Here is a 19,892-nt window from a genome sequence, read left to right on the forward strand (position 1 = left end):
ATGTCAAGAAAACTAGAATTAATACCTGGTTGACTGAAAATTTCCAAATTGATAAGCAAACTCTCTATGGTATAGCACCATCAAAAATTATTGGAAAAAAAAACTTGTGTAAGAAAGAGTGTAACAGTATTTCATAACATTTTTCATATAAATTGGCATTTAATAAGCTTTCTTTATGCAGAAAGAAAGAAATTAGTGATCAACAATAAACATAAGTAATCATGGCATACAACACTTATGAAGAAATGATCCTGGGGGAAAATACTAAAATTCACCCAGATCTGGTATGGTTTATCAATTTATATTGCCTAGTTCAAAAGATAGCTTCTCATCAGTTAAGTTACACACACGCACAGTATATTTGATATCAAATTTAGCTGGAGGATATGCTGAAATATTATACTAATTTGTGCAGAAGAGCTGATATGATGTACAGTGGCCTAAAGCTATAAGAGGAACCCTATGGGGAATGATGAAACACACTTTTAACAAATGCTTGCTGTATTAATAATGGAAATCTAGGATCATTTTCTATCATTTAAATTGTTTGCAAGGACATACGTAGTTAATACCCTAAACTGACTCATAAATCTTTAAAAAAGCTTATACTTGAGACAAAGAATAGCTGCTTTCTATACTGACAATCTGCTCTTTTCTGTTTACCTTTTCTTAGCTAGTTAAACAGTTCACCAATCTTGAAGTCATCATACATCCGTTCACACAGAAATCAATTTGCCTGGTATTAGTTACATTTGTGTATCATATCCCAGATATTTGTCTCATCTTTTCACGTCTGAAAAGTTGTATTCACGTTAAGCTAAACACCCTTGGCACAATGTAGGAATTTAAACTGCTGTTGTTCTTGAAAGCCACTTTCTACATATCCCAGCAGATTCAGAAAAATAAAGTTTTCCAGCTTCTACGAGTTAACTTTGACCGCAGATACACAAGGTTCAGAATAGTTTCATCTTTCCTGCATGCCTTCAAACCAAACCTTCTATCACACTAAAACTAACTGTTAATTAACAGAACATAGATAAGCAGAAAACCCTACCATACCTCCCAAGTTTCCATTATCTAGTCTGACTTCACGATAACTCCAGTGATACTCAGATGATTAGGTCTTAACTTCAGAACTTGAGAATTATGCATTATCAGAAGAGAAAAGATGTCAAAATAAGCAAAGATTTATAAAAACACATTTTTCTACACATTCCTTCCATACATATACTGATGCGCCATGACACCTCTATCTGCAATTGACACAGAACATAATTATACATACCACAGTTTGGTGGTTAACTTGAATCACTTCATCTCCAGCATGGATTTTCTTGCACCGATCTGCAGGTGACTGAATTTAAAATAAAAGAGATGATAAAGAATACAGTCCTTACTGGTCATCATCTCTCTTTCAGCAGTATGATTGCTAAGGTATGTAGATCAGGTTAGATTGATAATTACATTCCACTGTGAAACGAACAATTAAAGAAATGTTTAATAAATCAATTCATTGTTGTTGGTGAAAAATAATATGTACTATTGTACACAATACAATCAACTGTTAAGGAAGCTATGTATATATATTATTAAAGGATAATCAAGTCTTAAAAATTTCTTCATCATTTCATTCCACTCAAAGCCACCTGATATCTCTCAAGTCTTAACAGATAGTTAAGAACCTATCAAGGCAAATTTGAAATTGCTTCATGAAAAAATTTCCCAACATTGCCTTTTGAGTTACTTTTAAATATTTCAATAGATTCAAAAGAACTTCAGTAAATCACTGCTCTTAGAAGAACACACAAAGAAAAGAAGTTTAGGCCAGCTACCAGGCAGGAAGATCACGTAACTTACACGGTAACTTAGTGTCTCGGTCATTATTATGGTGAAAGTACTGAAGTATTGAAAAAAGCAATACAATCCTAAGATAAGCAAAGTAGCTTTTTTCTTTGCTTTTGCCTCAAAAAACAAAACAAAAAAAACCAACAACCACAACCCAAAAACAACAACAAAAAAACACCCCACAAAACATGCAACAAAAAGAAAACCAATCAACAGAAGAACCTTTATCCTCTTCTACTACCTATATTTACAGTAGACCAGCTGTTTTCTGAGGCAAGAAAAAAAACACCAAAAACACACAAAAAAAAAACCCTTATGTTTGAAGGAAAATAACTTCCTTAAGTTTTTTGTAGAGTGACAATTCTATCTTTCTCTCAATACTGTAGCCTTCAGCCTATAAAGCCACTTAATCAACTGAAAGGCAGAAGTTGAAATTGACAATCTAAAAAACAAAAACAAAAACAACATGTTGCTCAGGAGCAGATTTTCGAATACCTGCTATGAATTCTAAAGGAATAAAGAAAATGAAATTAATTTTCAGGTAAGATAACACATAGTCTTGATAACACGCACCAAGGCTGCTAAGTGGATTGTTTGTGATAACCTGTGTACTACGTTCCATGTTCAAAATATGTGTTCCATAGCTGTGCTATGACTTTCTAATGCAATCTCACGTGCATCATGGCTTGGATTAAGAATGGTGTTTAAAAGAAACTGAGAAACCTAAGAGAAATATGTGTCTAAAAGATATGTCACTCACAACTCAGTTCTAGGAGGCATTGTTTACAACATCCTAAGTCAAGGTAGGCTGGTAGAAGTGTAATTTTATTTACATAAAGAAAAGCTGCCTTGGCTGATCGGCTCTATATCTTGGGGGAAAAATTTTAGCACTAACAACTGTGTACCAGGAATCTACCTTCTGTCTGATGCTTCACCACTCACACCTGCTCATTCACTCTGCTAACAATCTTTACAGTCCTGCTGCATAATATCACTATTTTAGATCCAATATTTTTACACCTAAGAATTTCAAAATGTCTATGCTAGTAATGGGATTTTATTACAATATCATCTTTCTCCTGTACTGACTTCAGCATTTGCAGCTTAAATCTCGACAAAACTGGTATTTTTTGTGCAGCAGTTTGCTGAGACAGTAAAATAAAGGCGAATCTTCAGACTGGAAAAGTCTACTGTAAAGAAAACAAATAAATTATGCTTGGAATACAATGCAACATGAAAGTGAAATCATTTATACTGGAGTCTCAAGGCTGTTGTTTTATGAACAAGTTTCAATTTCTTAATACTTTTTTGACAAGAATACACAAGTTAAGAAATAAAATCTTTTATCACTATTTAAGGAAAACAGAAGAGCATCGATAAACTTTTTTTATTATGATTTTCTGATCTTTAAGCAAAGCATCAATTTGTGAAGCTCTAAAGGGAGAAATACTGTGTCACATGACATCGTTAGCTAATAATTTAGTTTAACAGGGACTTGAACAGATGGAAGTACCTGTTGCTGATGCTTATCCATTCGTATCATATAAGCTAATCAAAATCAAATTTATTCTTCAAAATGCATTTAGTTTTGATCCTTAGGTTAAATGTCTTTGTCCCATTCCCCCAGTACACCAAAACTGTCTGAAAGACCAACTCATACAACCCTGCTCCCATTATTTCTCTTGAAAGGCCTGTCTTCCCTGAATACACCCTGCAAACCAGTGGACCATGCATGCATGAGAACACTGGATCACATCCTTTCAAGTTACAATCCTGCTGTAGATGTAGCCCACGACGTTTCTTAGAAAACATTATTTTCTATTAGAAAAACAAATTACCAAATGATTTTATATGGAGGATACATTTGTTCTGCCATTTAAAAGACTGTCTCTAATTTGGTCTAGACAGGCTACTCAGTATGAAAGCTGTAATCTCTTGTTGGAATAATGCATCCTTTAGAATTGTTATTTTCAAACAAGAGTGGGAAGACACAAACCAGAAAATTCATGTTGCTCTAATGCTACAGAATCACTAGACATAAGCTCTTCCAGGGCAGTGACCTTTAAGAAAACTTGGTCTCTCATACTTCAAGGCTCAGAGCTCCACTAATCTCAACTGTAGAACTGATGTGTTGGGAAAGATGGCTCATAATGCTGAATGGCAAGATGCAAATTCAGTTTTGTAGCTGAACATCAAAAACTTCAAATTGCAAATAGAGAAAGCAGAACTGTAGATTAAAATGCTATGTTAGATTAGGCAGCTAGTATTGCCATACTACTGTGTTTATTAAAAAGACAAGTGTTTCTCTGTGATCTGTCAGGAACATGTCAGATAAAAAGTTGTGCCAATGTCTTATCACATTGAGCGGAATTGGAAAGATAAAGGCTGTAAACTTTTGTTCAGAAGGAAGAGATTTGGACTAGAGTTTTCCTAGAACTTCAACTGCACCAAAAATGGTAAACGGGGCAGCATCAATGAATCAGATTGAATCTGCATCATCACCACCTTACGCTGACCATGCTGCTTCGATGTTTCTCCTCACATCTATCAGAATCACATTACTTCTTCATTAAATAAAGTGGCTAGCAACTGTGTGTTTAAAAGAACACACACACTTTACTTTCCCTAAGGCACAACTCATTTTCACTAACATTTTAGCACACAACAGGCTTTTCCCTAGATAGCAGACTGCAGTTTCTTGGTTTGCTATGAGAACCTTAGGGCTGTTACAATGAATGAGCATCAGTAACAAAAGCAGAAAAGCCATCATAACTGAAGCTTCCTGACATGGTTCTAAATTACGTTCATGAATCACAAAAGATAAATGTTTTGAGGGAATGCATTAAGATTATTTTTATCATCGCCCCTGGGAAATTAAAACCACCATTAGCGACTTACAGAGAGAAATGGTTCCTTGTATAATCAGATATCCAGCCGTAAAAAGCATACTCTCTTACGCTTTCTAGAGTTGGCTCAACTATGCTTATGCTGTTTTTTAGCTTTGCTAATTTTACTGATGATATTTGGAGTTTCAGGTATAAGTACCTACAATTTTTATTTCAAGGGTAAATTTCCATGTACCTTCCTTATTCTTGGGCAGCATAATGAGAAGTTCTACAACAGATATCATTTGCTGGATAAAACATGGATATCCTGCCCATATCAAAAGGAAAAAAAAAGAGAGGCTATCAGATGGCAATTTCTATGAAGGGATAAAACAGCAATCCCATTTTATTCAGATTTTAACAGAGCCTCACTGAATATCAGATGTAACAGCTGCAAATAGTGTGCAGGTAGTTTCACAATATGACACGGTAACAGAATAAAACATTTCTGACAGCTTTAAGAAAATGCCATCAAAATCTTCACAAAGAAGAAAAATTTCGAAAAAAATTTGAAACAGTTCAGTATTGTTTAGTAGGTTGTTCTGTGTTTATTGAAGTTTATAATGATCATCTTGCTCATTTCTTAACAGCATGCTATTACCCTATACGTGGTGGACAAAAAGGCGTATTTCAGCAGCTGAAAATTGGTCTATTGTGTTATGCTTGCTGTTTAATATTTTCAGTGAGAATTAGTACACCAGTAATAAGTGCTCCTTTCAATAGGCATTGCTCAGTTCATGCAGAAACATGTTTATTTGTCAATATGGAGGCACATCTTCACTTCCATGCACTTATTTATTACAAAACAAAGCTTGACATATGGAAAATATAAAAGCTGTTTTTCTAATACTGCAGCAAACTCCAGCATTTCAATCTACATATAACAAAGATTTACCTTTTTTTCCCACAGAGCAAGAACTCCCAGGTAACCACCTCTTATTTCAATCAACTGAATCATTTTAGGTGTTTTACAAAAGCAAATCAAGACTGATTCTCCTGGTTCTCAGCTGAGAACTACCGTTTCAATTCTGAGATAAACAAGCAAAAGCATTTCTGCTGCCCAACATGCTACTGGTCCTCATCAGCCAACTAGCACACTTTCACAAGCAAAATGTAGTCTACAGCAAAGGGAAAGCATAAACCACAAGTAATGTCAAAAAGGCTTCCAGGCCTGTACGTACAGTATTAACAATACTTACATTTTCTGTTGTTCCAGTAATTACATGGAGACCATCATATGTTGACTTAATGTACATACCCTAAGAAAAAGACATTATGGGAAAGAATTTTTAAAGTGTTTCACAAATGATCACCATCCAAACATAACTTGCATATCTCTAAAAGAAAAGCCTTTTTTTCCCCTAGATTTGGTGGACTTTTCGCACAGGTCACAAGGAACTAGTATTTGGGCAGGACGGGTCTCTCTGACACACATAGAGAACAACAGCCCAAATGATTCCAGCCCTAATTAGCAAGAGCAGCCTAAAAATTACCACAGTCACGTCCATAAATACTTTACAGCTTTCTTTTGCTTTGGAAGCCACAGAAGACTAGAGTCCAGTCCACACAAACATGCCTTTCAAACTGATAACCAATGCTGTGAAGCATGCTGGCAAAACGAACCTAAGACTTTCTGACTGTCTTTACTCATCTCAGTGGGCAGTTCAGCTATAAAACTGAATAATGACAACTTAAACATCAACTTTATTAGCACTGCCGCTTCTTTCATAAACTATGGAAGCAAAGGGATAGCTTATGGACAGTTACAAGTTCCTACATGGGCTCTTTGGGATAGAACCTCAAATCTGTTTGTTCATCAAGTTAAAATTAGAACATTTTGATAGCAATCTCTAAAATAATCAAAAAAAAAAAAAGGAAAAAGGAGAGAATTGACATACACTGCATGTTTAGCAATTTCTGAGGAAGTTCTCTTTCCTTAACTACTTCAGAGGAAGCAAGTAAATACTGAGCACTCAAGCAAATGTTATCTCCATCATCATTTCTTTCTCCTCTTAAGCAGAGCGCTACAAAGAAACCTGTTTCTAGTTGACTAACAGGGTGCATATACCAGTGATAAATGGTAAAGAGCAAAGATGACTTATCCATTTTAGCTAATCTAATTTGGGACCAGAATTCACAAACATTGATAGTGGAAAAGAGGAAGTATTCCCTACTTAAGGCGGTGACATCACAACCAGAAAAAAAAAATATATATATATATATATGCGTTTCTCAGGAGGCAACGCTCAAAATTAACTTTTATTTTGCTTGGCACAATATTAGAAAAAACTTCATCCCTGAAAGAGTGGTAAAGCACTGGAACAGGCTGCCCAGGGAGGTGGTTAGTCACTATCCCTGGAGGTGTTCAACAAATGCAGATGAAGTACTAAAAAATACAATTCAGTGAGTAGCATTGGTAGCAGGTAGATGGTTGGACCAGATGATCTTAGAGACCTTTTCCAACCTTCATGATTCTGTGCGACAATAAGAGCATGAAATCTTGTTGTCATATTGGGCTGCCATAGCTGGAAGAGCACAAAGGAAGGATCTGTTCTCTCAGGCAGGTAAGAGCCCCCTAACATTATTTTTCACCTTCTACCTCCTCTATCCACCTTAAATAACATTCCATTGATTGTCTCCATGCACGTGGTTTCCTCAGTCATATCAAATACAGTACAGACGTTTCTTATATAGTTATCCTCACAACACCCCTGTGAGGTAGGGAAACACTAATATACACACATTTTAAAGACAGAGTAATGAGTCACATAATAGATACGTTGTTTTTGAGGTGTGGGGGTTTTTTGGGTTTCTTTGTTGGGATTTTTGTTTGTTTTGCTTTGTTTTTTTGTTGTTGTTTCTAATCCCTACCCCGAACAAAATACAAAACAGCATAACATCACTCTTAAGATTGCGATCTAAGTGACCTGACCAGACACCATGCAACACGGCAAGAGTTGAAACCACAATGCTGGCAGGAATTATGTGTCAGGTTCACACAGAGCAATATCTGAAGGAAGTCACAATTTTGTTTTTGCTGACAATAAATTACTGATTTCAAGTTAAATATCAAAATGAAAGCATAGGATAAAGTTTCACACTTAACTTCATGTTCAATTTCATGCATTATTCTGAAGGATGGTAAAGTCTTCTAAGTATGCTATTGTGGAGTAGTGAACATTGCATCCAATCTAATCTTTCCTAGAAATCTAAAAGAACTTCAAGAATCAAAAGAGAATAAAGATTTTTGAATTTTTTTCTTTAAAGGCTAAAATCAAGACACTGTGCACATCAGAAGAGAAGCTGTAATAAATTCTGCACATGCAAAGTTAAGAAGAAATGTTACACTGATACTATGCCACATTATTTCAAAGAACCAATACCAATGTGTTTACAAAACAGCTTTTAAATGGGGAGAAGTAACATTTTGCCATTTCCAAAAGAAATGCAATGGAAGATGAGCTACCCCTCCACACACACACACAACCCACTACTTGCTTTAAGTGAATCATGCATCAGAAATGGTACAGAAAAGAGATAGGACACGTTTCCTCTGAAATGAAAGAATACAAAAACGTTTACAGTTTTTCCTCCCTGCCTCCTTGTGGCTGCACAGTATCAACAAGACTCTTAATGATCAGTGTGCACCATTCTTTCCACTAAAACAAATTGGCAGATACACAGCTTCTATATTCAAAGACAATGCCAAAGAGCCTAAGAACTTCTTTAATCTGAGGGATTCTTAGAAAAAGTAATGCATTTTATATGGCTAAGATAACTACAGAAACCATCCTGGGAATAAACAAGAACAAACAAATTCCTTGATTAAAGATCAGGTAACTTGTGCTTCATTACATTACAGATTGTTATGATCAGTTATAGGCAGAAATCCAATTTCAAACCACTTAATACATGTTTTCTTAGTATAAACTATTTTTTAGTTAAGGCTTCAAAAAACAATGACTTTTTTTCTTTTTTGAAAGAACCTGTTTTACATTTAACTCAATTTACTCAATACTGGATGGAAAACACAAGAAGATTTAAATTCCATTTTTCATGTACGTAACTGAGTCTTTACTTTCTCCATGATGACATCTTAATGCAGTCCCCTGAAGCTGCATTAGCCTCTTTAGCCATGAACGTGCTCCAAAAGTGCAAAAGTAAACACACAGCTCAAAGTAAACCTGAGCGTCTTAGCTCAGCCCTAGAGCTTAAGTATGATTAGTAAAGACCAAAGTCCCAGCAGTTCTCAAAACCCTATTCACAGCTTTCCCCTCCCTCTCCCCCCCCCCATCTCCTCCGACATTTCAAGACAAATAAGAGGAGAAGTATCAGGAACTGGTAGTACACTAGATGCCTGAAAAATACTTCCCAACTGGACACCCACCAGCGCAGTTTTAACCAGCTGCTCTTCTCTACATATAACTTCTATTTCATGAGTGCATTTTCTCATAGCAGGCCCATTTTGTGTTTGCTTTAGCAAGCAAAGGGGAAACAAGAACAACCAGTCTAATATTCAGGTATATTCACCTTTGCATTTCTGAATCTAACAAATTAGGTGAATTGCTTGAACTTGAAGTCATATCACAGAACTCATTAGGTTTGTTATCACATCCATTAACTGACTAGTTTTAGTTTTTCCTGTTTGTATTTGATTTTCTGCCTAATTCGTGCCACAGTTCTCCAGTATTGTTCTGTATTAAAAAAAAAAAAGTGAAAGAAAAGGCACTGTTGAAGAAAAACCTCCACAAGAAAAGTGCTATTTATAACTTGCTTTTTGTCTAGAAGTAGTTGTGTAGTATTCTGTTTCTTAGCTAAACAAACTTGTTTATAGTCAAACTAATATTTTTAAGTCTGTTTCCTGGCAAATGATATTATAGAAATAAGACTGGCTAGCTTAGATAGAATCAATATGGGAAAAATACACAAAACTGGATTCTACTTCATGATACAGATGTAATAATTTTTAGAAGAATTTTATACTCTGACAGATCCCCTTTCACTCTTATTTCACAATCACTGCAGGATGCATCTCTTTCTGCAGCAACACCCATTCGTGAACACATATGCAGTCATTCACGTGGGCAGACTAGGGATAAAGAAAGGAGGAAAAAAAAAGATAAAGAGCAATACCAAAACTCACCCATGTTTCATACAAGCTTTACCCAGTACACCAGAATTTCTCCATATCACATCCAAGGAACATCCTTCCCAGACTATTTAGTTCATTTCCTGATAACCATTTTATAATTATAATAAGACATTGTATGTAGCAAATTTACCTCTTCCTTCTGATAATTGGATGATTTCCACAGAAACAGTTCAAACATAGTAAAAGAACTGCATGTTGATCAAAACACACTGATAGTGCTGCTATTTCTTTAATGTTGTAAAAGGTCCAACCATTTTCTCTATTCCACCTTATATTTGCCATATTATTTTAGGGAAATAGCATTGTTTTCCAAATTTTACATTTATTTTTCTTCTTTTTCATTCCCTGATCTGTTTCCTCTTCTTAGATATTAAATTCAAGATATTTTAAACACGCCACTTATGCTAGATGACGAAACATCTTCCAAGTCAACAGTCATCCATGCCCTTTTGCTTTCTCCTTGAAGCCTTTTCAGCTTTATAGAAGATTTTATTTAGTGAGCAGTAAGGCCAACACAGAACTGTCACGTGGGTCCAAAATGTAGAACACAGTTGACAATAATCCATTTTCCATCTCCAACATTTCATGAATCCTGGAAGAAGGTCCAGAAGGTCCACATTCACCCTGCTTGTGATGTACAAACACTATTAAAACTCCACATTCCACCTTTACTTCTTAAAATGATACAAAGAGTGCTCTATCTTAACTGAAAGATATTAGTGAAATGACTAAAGAAAATATCAGTAGCCTGGAAACAAAGCTTTTGTACAAAGCCCCAAGATGATCTGTTAGTAAGACTGTAACAAACAGATAGGTACAATATGCACATTTTGGTGCAAAATATGTAGTTCTTGATTCCTGCTCTGGAGAGCTCACAGTCTAAAGAAGCCAGCACAATACAGGGCAAGAGAAGAGCCGCATATGGGGAAGCATAAAGGGAAAAGAAGTTCACTCTGTGGAAGTAGGTTTGTGTCCTTCTAAAGCCTGTACGCAGCATAATAGGTACTTCTCAATTTTTTTAATACATACAATTATTTTTTAAATGACAATGACGTGGTCAGCATCAAGACTCTGTTCAATTTGTTCGCAGACATTTACTAAAAAAAACTAAAAATGGTACCAGACAAGACAGACAGAGGGGAGAAAACAGAGGGGCAAGAGGTTATCTATCTCATCATCTGGCAAGCAGCAACAGACCCTTGTCCTTGTTTATATAAAGTATTGGTCTTATCATTTTTCAGTAACTGAGGATATCACTACCCTACAGAAAGGCTTAAATAAGTAAAAACAAACAAACAACAACACAGTCACAAGGCAGAACGGTAAAGAAATAAGGAAAAACTAAGATAAAATTGGACAGAACTCCAAAAGAGGTGGCTGAGAGAAAGGAAAAAAACATTTCTTCATTACAACAGAAGATCTAGAAAGGCTGACTGCAGTGAGCTGGCAGAAGAGTGAGAAAATTGCAGGAGAAAAGAGAGAGAGTCCATGGAAAGCTGAAATCCTGGAGGAACAGTCTGAAATGCATTCAGAAAGGAAAAGAAAGCCAGTGGTGGAGGAGAAAACAAATAGTAGACCAGAAAAACAGTATGGGGCAATACGTACGTATCCAGAAGTGCTTTTTTATTTATACTGTAATCGTAGTTTACCAGAAGAGGGGAAAATTAGCTTAGTGTATAATTAATCTAAATACTTTGGCATACCAAATTTGAAAAAAAAAAAAAAAAAAAAAAAAAAAAAAAGAAAAGAAAAAGGAAAAAAAAAAAGAAAAAACCCCAACCTCTAATACAACAAACCCACAAGCTAGAATACTCTAAAACTACACCATCCAAACAACAACTTAGAAACCTACTGCTGAGAAGAACACAGCAGTGATTTCTCTTATTTAAGTAAATGGACTGAGAATAAACTTGGGATTAAGCTGCAAAAGTTATTTCATTAGGCAGAAAATGGTTAACTGTACTTTAATCAACTGCTTTCTCCAAGGATTGTGGGAAGATATATTAGTAGTGATACACAGCTGTACAGCTGTAATTGTTATCTGTTGTGTTCTTCATGCAATGAGTGTTGGATACCACAAACAAAAGATATAAGTCAACTCTTGAACAGCAAACACAGGCTGGCTGCACTGAGCCTTTACAACCACCTGATTAAGCGTGCAGAGTTCTTGCTATAAAATTCAATAAGCTACTTCTCAGCAGTGCTGTGCAGCCTCTGGATAACTTACAAAACAGCTTTATATCCCTGAGATACTATGAGGCATATTCCAGAATTTGACAGTTTTTGTGCATAAGCCCACGCAAACTTCTTGGTTGAGTTGATCTTCGTAATTTAAATCCCTTCAGACTTAAAGATGCTAGAACAATCTGAACCATTTCTTAGAAGCTGGTATAAATGACAAGAACTCCTCATTCATTTCTTCTTGTTCACTAAATTTTCACATACATTGTTCAGCCATACAAAACACTTCCCTACTGGCCCAGCTGCATGAGAAATCAAACTAGCATGAGAAATCAAACTATTTTCAGACTTGAAAAAAAGAGTCTAAAGAGTCCTATTCATTTCCACATATACAAATTGTATTGTTATTTGTTACTCTCTTATCATGGATGATGTGTTTGATTAACTGCGTACTTCTTACCAGCCCTTCACTTGGCTTGATGTTTGTAAGCTGGATCACTTCAAGGTGGGCCGACTGGGAAACCAGGGGATCAGAAGAGAGTGAGATGATGTGGTCACAGACACCAGAGAGAGTTTTACACTATGAAGAAAAAATAAAAAGCCGTAATAAGTATACCATTACTAACTGTTTACTATTTAACCTACAACTTGAAATATCACATTGATAAAGAAATCAGATTAGGGAAAGAAAATAGAGGCAAATATTGTTGCTTCTCAGTAAAGACAAAGGGACCACGTGGGCTGCTCCCATGCCCTCCTAGAGTGAGGTGAATACTTTTATGCTGTGCTCTGGCAGACAGGGAGTGAGTGCATGGAGACCTCCAAGCTGCTCTCTCTTGGTGTTTTTCACAAAGCCATTAAGTGCCCCAGGCCCTGTTATTTTCAGTTGAAAGTGCAGACATTCAGCACAGATGACAATCAGGCTCTTAACAACCATGGGCAACTCCCATTAACTCTGAAGTTTATTTTGTACTCATAAAACATGCTAATTGACTTTGGACTGAGTTTCTCATCTTCTGCTGGTGCCAAGTATGATTTACTATTGCAGGCACAAAGATGACAATAAATAACCGCTTCACGATGGGATAATTCTTAAACCTGTTATCCTTGGCAGCCTCCTTACAGCAAGATAGAGACAGAAAAAAGATTCTAAAAGGGCTGGAGCTGTCAAATGGGTGCTTTCTATTTTCTCATATCTAACTCCCTCTTGTCAGAGGCAGGGAAGTTGTGATAAATTATTTGTTAGCCTTCTCTCATGTTTCCGTAAGCAAGCAATTTTGAGAGCTCCAGTGTTTTCTACGGAATCCCCTTTCAGCAGCTAAAACCAATTTTTTAGTTCAGGTTTCAGTGTGTTTTGTCAGAGAATTTGGGGATTAGAACATGCTTCTGGTCCCATAACTGCAGGTATCAGCGAAACCAGTGAAGAGGCAGCTTAACTGCCTTTACATGCAAAAGATTAAATTTAACCCATCTCTTCAAATGACTGAAACCCAACTACACCCAACTGCTGCACCAACTACTTTTCCAAGATTGCAAAGCATACTTTTTAAGGTACAGGCATCTACAACAATAATATAGAAATAGGATATAAAACTGGGTATAATCTCCACCGACAAGTAACCCTCGTAATTCTAAATGCCAAACTGCAAATGCTTTATGGAGAAAAGAAAGTAAAAAAGCTGCTGTGAGAAAAAAAATCAAAAATAAAAATGCAGTGACAGTGGAAACTTAATCTTGTTGCAGACCATCACATTGAAGTTTTCTCCTCAAACTTGACAATCGGCTGGAAAATTTTATATTGTATAGATGGATTACTTTATTCAACAATAATACGAAACATGAATAATTAAAATCAAATGGAAGACATAATGAAACACTACCAATGTGACCTTCTTCCAGAGATAATATTACTTTCAAGCACAGACATTCACAAACACACACAAATTGCTTCTGCTTTGTTTGTATTTCATGTCACAGCATCGTTAATGAAAAAAGAAATTCAAGGTTTGGTGCTTTACCTGAACTAGGGAGAATTTGAAAAGCTATAATGATCAACTTGACCACAAAATTCATTTTTTTAAGACTTTTTGGATAAAAGAAAACTGGTTTGAGCTGAAATTTACAAAACGGTAAAAATGATATGAAATTCCATAACAAATGAAAACTTAGGGTTTTGTTGTTGACTTCTTCTGGTTTTAAATACAATACTGGTATGTTACCTATACTTTCAATTCTCTTGCAACTGCACCGAAAAGAAATGAAAAATCCTTTTTAGAAACTTAGAGGACTTAATCTCTCACATGCAAAATGAAAAGACCTACACTATGAATTATTTTTTGCTGATTAAAACTGAACTTTTCCATACACCTTTAGACTTGCTTTCTACATATATTTCCTATTAATTGCTTTAAAAACTACTAAGTTTACGGAGTGTGGGTGAAAATAAGGTGGTGTGAATATTTGTCAAAAGGTGCTCCAGGAATACTGGATGCAAAAATCACCAAGTTACTACGATTGAAAAAAATATCTGCAGTATACCTCTAGCATTCCTTAAAGATATTTTATTTAAAATCTTTTGACATCATTAATGTTTATAAATATGTAAAGGGTGAGCGTAAGGAGACTGAAGCCAGGCTTTTCTCAGTGAGATCCAATAGGACAAGGGGCAATGAGTGCAAGCTGGAACACAGGAGGTTCCACACAAATATGAGAAAAAACTTCTTCAAAATAAGGGTAACACAACACTGGTATGGGCTGCCTGGAGAGGCTGTGGGGTCTCCTCCTCTGGAGACATTCAAAGCCCGCCTGGTATATCTGATAAAGGTGTTCCTGATCTGGCAGGGGCACTGGATTAGATAATCTTTTAAGGTCTCTTCCAACCCCTGCCTTCTATTACTTTTTTTCCATCCTAGACATTAATTCTGCTGCCCAATAGGATGGTATCTGGTACATTAGAAGCACAATAAATGAGCCACAGCGAAGTCTCTAACAGGGACTCTAGAGTTAGAGGATGTACTTTCAGATGAAGACTTCAATACTATGACTTTTCTGAAATTTAAGCTCTCATTCAGTGGGAATGCATATACAGCTGGATTTCTAGGAAAAAAAAAAAAAGATATTAAGGGGCAAAACGCTGCTGCATTTAAAAAAAAAAAAAAAAATCTTTTCTGCTTCATGCTTGTCCAGGTTGAGTACAGAGAAGCTCTAGAAATCCATTAAACGTTATCAGGTTTATTACCATATATTTGTATCATGTTAGTGGTGACTAGAAATAGCAAAAGAAAATTGAAAGTACAGAAAAAAATGAAAATAGAGTAAATTCCTGAATTACTTCTTTCAGTTTCTGATCAACAGAATTAAATCTTTTTCTTCTAAAAGAACACTAATGGACATAAGTGATTCAATAAAACAATATGCCATCAACTAATAGTCCATGAAGACAGTTTCTCAAGAAACAGTCATTCAACATAATGAGACCTAATCAGAACATTACTTGCTTAATAATTGTGGAAAAGCTTTGTCCAGAAACCTAATTTCATTAAAAAAGGTTTTGTTTGCTTCTGAGAACCTTCCTTTCCTTTGGAGAGAGAATGATGTTTATTGCAGGAGGATTTTGAACTTAAGCTCACTGCTATTAGATAATGAACTGACATATTCATGTTCCCTAGACTTCCTGTATTTCACATATATTTGCATGGCAATAAAGGAATGAGCCTGATTTGTTTTTAATTAAGCTGGTCAAGAGATTTCAGAGTAGTATGTATTTTCTGTTTTGTCGCTCCAACAAAATGTATAGACCTAAGGAAAAAAGAAAGAAAAAAGAAAATGGTTGCTGGGTTCTGACCAACAACCCAAAACTTTCAGCTGACATAAGCAAATACCCAGCAACTCATTTTCTTCTGAAAGCATAAGTCTGCCAATGTCAGAATTCCCACAGAATCTTACAAGTCTCTCTTAACTATTATATATTCAAATATCTTTGATGAAACAGTTTGTAGTTAGAGTTAGACTGCAAGCAAGATCAAGGGTCTATCAAGCTAGTATGAAGGGTAACTACCAGAACTCTGAGCATGCCCAGAGCAAGGACAGCAAGGAGTACACTTGTGTGCAGTAGCTGTCCTCTCCTCCCTGAAAGAGCAGGTTCAGGGGCTGTCACTGAAAACACGACCAGAGGATGATACTGCCAAAACTATGCATTTTTCCTTGTCCTTACTTTCAAAAAAATCTCATTTAGGGTTAGTTTTATTTTGTTTTTGGAAGGTTGATTGTTTGCTTTGTTTTTCTTTTTGAGCCCAAGCAAAGTATCTAAGCTCAGATGACTCTGGAATACATTCAAACATTACATATATGTCAGTTTATAAGAAAACTTGATACTAACTGGGGGGGGGGTAAAAAAAAAAAAAAAAAAAAAAAAAAAAAAAAGTGGGTCTGATTTTAGTTGCAGTCTGGTTCCTGCCTAAATTACCACTGTTAGCTTCATTGGCCAAGACTTTTTAATGTACTGTTAATATACTGATGTACATAGTATACAGAGGAAACTTCAGGAGTGTTCTCCATTCCAATTAGGAGTTCAATGACTTCTTCACGGAAAATGACAAGTTGCCCCCACTCATCTTGAGCCTCCCCAGAGAGTTGGGAACTTCCATAGCAAAGATGCTGCCATGGCACAAGAACAATATTAATTTAAAGGAGACATGTTTCTGCACTTAGAAAGTTCCCAACTAAATCACCTTTGATTTTACAGCACTTTTCCTAAACTCTCCACTGCAGCTCATCAGGTTTATTCCACACATGTTGTTTGTGAGCTCAACTCAAGCAACTTCTCATTTTAAATCTACAGTTACATTCAATGCTCTGCTAATTTTTCCCAGACTTCATTGTAGCATTCACTTTGGCAGAAGCGAATGGAACAAATTATGTAGGTGAGAGAAATGCTTAGGCTTTTTATTAATTATATATTCTTTGAGAGAAAGAAATGGACCGACCTGCTTTCATATATGCTACTGAATTAATTTGAGTGGAAGAAAAGCACATCAACAGCATACATTTGTTGCTCAATTTGTTCCATATAAGACAACACTTTTCACCTTAGCTCTTCAGCACAAGCTGTATCACAGGCATGCATTTATGCTGCACTAAAATCTGATGTCAGCTCCTCTCCCCTTTTCTCTAAAGCGTTAGTTACCCTTTGCTTCTTTGGAAAACTAAATTTCTGATTGTGAAGGCAGGATCAGAATGCTAGATACTACTTTCATAACTGCTGATTCCCTACTGCAATATCATTTAGAAACACATGACTTTAGAAGCTAACAGACGTGTAAATACACTAAATTAATTTGGGGGCCATAACTGCTCTTCAGCCCTGGCTTGGACATCCTATTAATTCTTTGCAAGGATGAAAGAAAATAGTGTTACCCAAATTAACCTAGCTCTTTTCCATTCACCACTTTCTGGACTCCAGCAGAGAAAACAGGCTTCTCAGCAAGAGGTAATGAGTGAAAGAACAAGGGCAAAACTGCATCTCAGAAACCTACAGAAGATACAGAGTTTTCTGCCATCCAGAGGGAGTGGGACAGACCCTCAAACACCAAGCAGCACTCCTGAGCTGTACAAGTAATGGAGCACTGGCAAAGGCTGCCCAGAGGCTGCCAGAAGATTCTGCAAATCTTCTCCTTAGAGATTGGAAGACACCTGAGGATGCGGTCCTGGCACTCTGCTCAGAGTGTTACTGCTTGAGCAGGAGTTGGACCAGATGGACCCAGAGGTCTCTTCCAAACTCAATCAGTCAGCAACTCGAATACTGCAGAGGAAAAACTGAATATTAAAGATTGTTAGTATGTCTGCCACTCATTATCCTCCTCAAAATACAGGTACAACTTCTATTGCTTGTACTGAAGACAAAAGAGGAAACTTTCTCAATGAATAAGATACAGTCCTAGGAGATAGCTCTGTGTGAGCAATGCAGATTCAGTGGTTAAGTCAAAATATATACACCTTTAAGCAATTCACACAGACATATTAAAAAAAAAAAAAAAAAAAAAAAGAGAGGGGTAGGTGTTCTCTGATATGCAGTGGAATCCACTACAGAAAGCTTGTAAGAAAGAATCTCCACATGTCTATGTGCTGCATTTATACTTTTGGAGAAACAAATCTAAAAACGATGAGTAGCTAATAGATACAGTAAGATGCAGAAAAAAAATGAGCATCCAATTGCTCCTGTAAACATCAGCAGGAATTTAGAAATGCCTCGCCTTTTTCAGGCTGCACTTAGCTTTCAGCATGTAAGACGTCTGAACAAAGCCAAAAACAAAACAAAACAAAAAAAAAAACCACCAACAAACAAGTTACAAAAGATTAACTGAGAGAAATGAGCAGATGATTACGTTTTCTCCTTTTGTTACACAGCCCCTATTCTCACTATAAACCTTACAGTAATGGCTTCAGTTCTCTCTTGCAATAACTCATCACTTCACATTAGTAATAAATTCTCTCTTTATTCAGTAACAAACTTATAATTGCATATTATAGCTACAACACAGTCTCTACGTGCAAAGCTAAAGGATTCAAAAGAGGATGAAAATATCACTAAAAAACATTTAATTGCGTGACAGAAATTCAATGGGAAACATTTTCTTCCACTTTGTAGATAACTACTTGAAAACCATACTTTGTCTGTACTTATGTTTTTGGACTGCAGTACACTCACTTCTTGCCATTTTCTTACAATTACTCCTTTCAGCTAAGGGGATGAGGACAAAAAGGTGACTGAATTGCTCTTGCATCTTTTCTGATTCTCTGTGGCTAATTCACTCTGCATCAGCAAAATTATGTCCATCTTCTGCCATACAGTGGAAGTAGTTACGGACATGACTAGCTCGAAAAGCCTCCACAGGCCTTCTCCCTCAACAAGTCAGTCACCCATTATCTGTTCACTCAGGAACTCTATGTTCATCAAATATTTCTGGTGAAGCAAACAGACTTCTATTTGTTCCCGTATTTAATTTTATCCAGGCTGGTGACCAAACTTAAATCTATCCTGCCAAACAGTAGCAATACAGAAGCATCCTGGCTTAACATTCCCAGAGCTGAGGGCAAGAAAAGAACCAGCCTCTTCTACAAGAAATCATAACAACATCATTCAAATGATGAGTGGGATGGCAGTGAGGCATAGAAATTCAGGGCAAAAGTCAGAAAAAATGTCTTCGTGATGTTAAGTTTAACATTTCAGAAAAAAAAAAAAAAGCTTAACTACATCTTACTGAGATAAAGCAATGCAAGCATTCAGAATGAAGTCTAACTAGTATGATTAAGACATACAGAATAATTATTTATCAATTAATATTGGACCAAAACATTTCTGGTACCATATGGAATACTGTAGTAATTGCAGCAATCTTAGAACCATCCATACCTAGTCTACTATTTACAGATACATGAAGTTTAATTAGTAACTCAATCTTATTTTGGATGCAGAATTAGCGAGTTTTGCTGAACCTTTTCGCAAGGTATAGAACCTTGAAGGGAAGTGGGTGGTTACTTTTTTCTTTTTTTCTTTAATCAGACTATTAAAATGATACCTTTGACAGTGCATTCTTAGACAATTATAGCTCTATAACAAATACTCAAATTCAGTAGGCAGGACTGAATTATTAGCACTGTGGTTTCTCTACAAGTAAAAAGAGAACACCCTGATCCATTACTTGTTCTCTCCTCTTTCAGTTTAGTAACACAAGAGAAAATAATTTAAATAGCTCATGTTTTTCACAAACACCTTCTAATGCTGAAACACAATGGAAAGAACAGAACTAGTGCTGGAGTGGCAAAGCCCT

At 36.1% G+C, this 19,892-nt stretch overlaps 1 protein-coding gene across 7 annotated transcripts in view; it reads right to left on the reverse strand.

Moving 5' to 3' along the window:
- Nucleotides 1-19,892, reverse strand: part of CNKSR2 (connector enhancer of kinase suppressor of Ras 2) — a 208,296-nt gene that overhangs the window by 110,019 nt on the left and 78,385 nt on the right. For 5 of the 7 annotated variants that reach the window (XM_048955183.1, XM_048955191.1, XM_048955174.1 and 2 more), the window contains exons 6-8: nucleotides 12,524-12,643; nucleotides 5,930-5,989; nucleotides 1,286-1,354 (exon numbers count right to left, since the gene is read on the reverse strand). In XM_048955183.1, coding sequence (XP_048811140.1) covers nucleotides 1,286-1,354; nucleotides 5,930-5,989; nucleotides 12,524-12,643 — 249 coding nt within the window. The remainder of the gene's footprint in view (nucleotides 1-1,285; nucleotides 1,355-5,929; nucleotides 5,990-12,523; nucleotides 12,644-19,892) is intronic. The other 2 variants (XM_048955198.1, XM_048955217.1) reach the window with 2 other exon arrangements.

The sequence above is a fragment of the Lagopus muta genome, chromosome 1 (genome assembly GCF_023343835.1).
Source record: "Lagopus muta isolate bLagMut1 chromosome 1, bLagMut1 primary, whole genome shotgun sequence".
NCBI lineage: Eukaryota > Metazoa > Chordata > Aves > Galliformes > Phasianidae > Lagopus > Lagopus muta.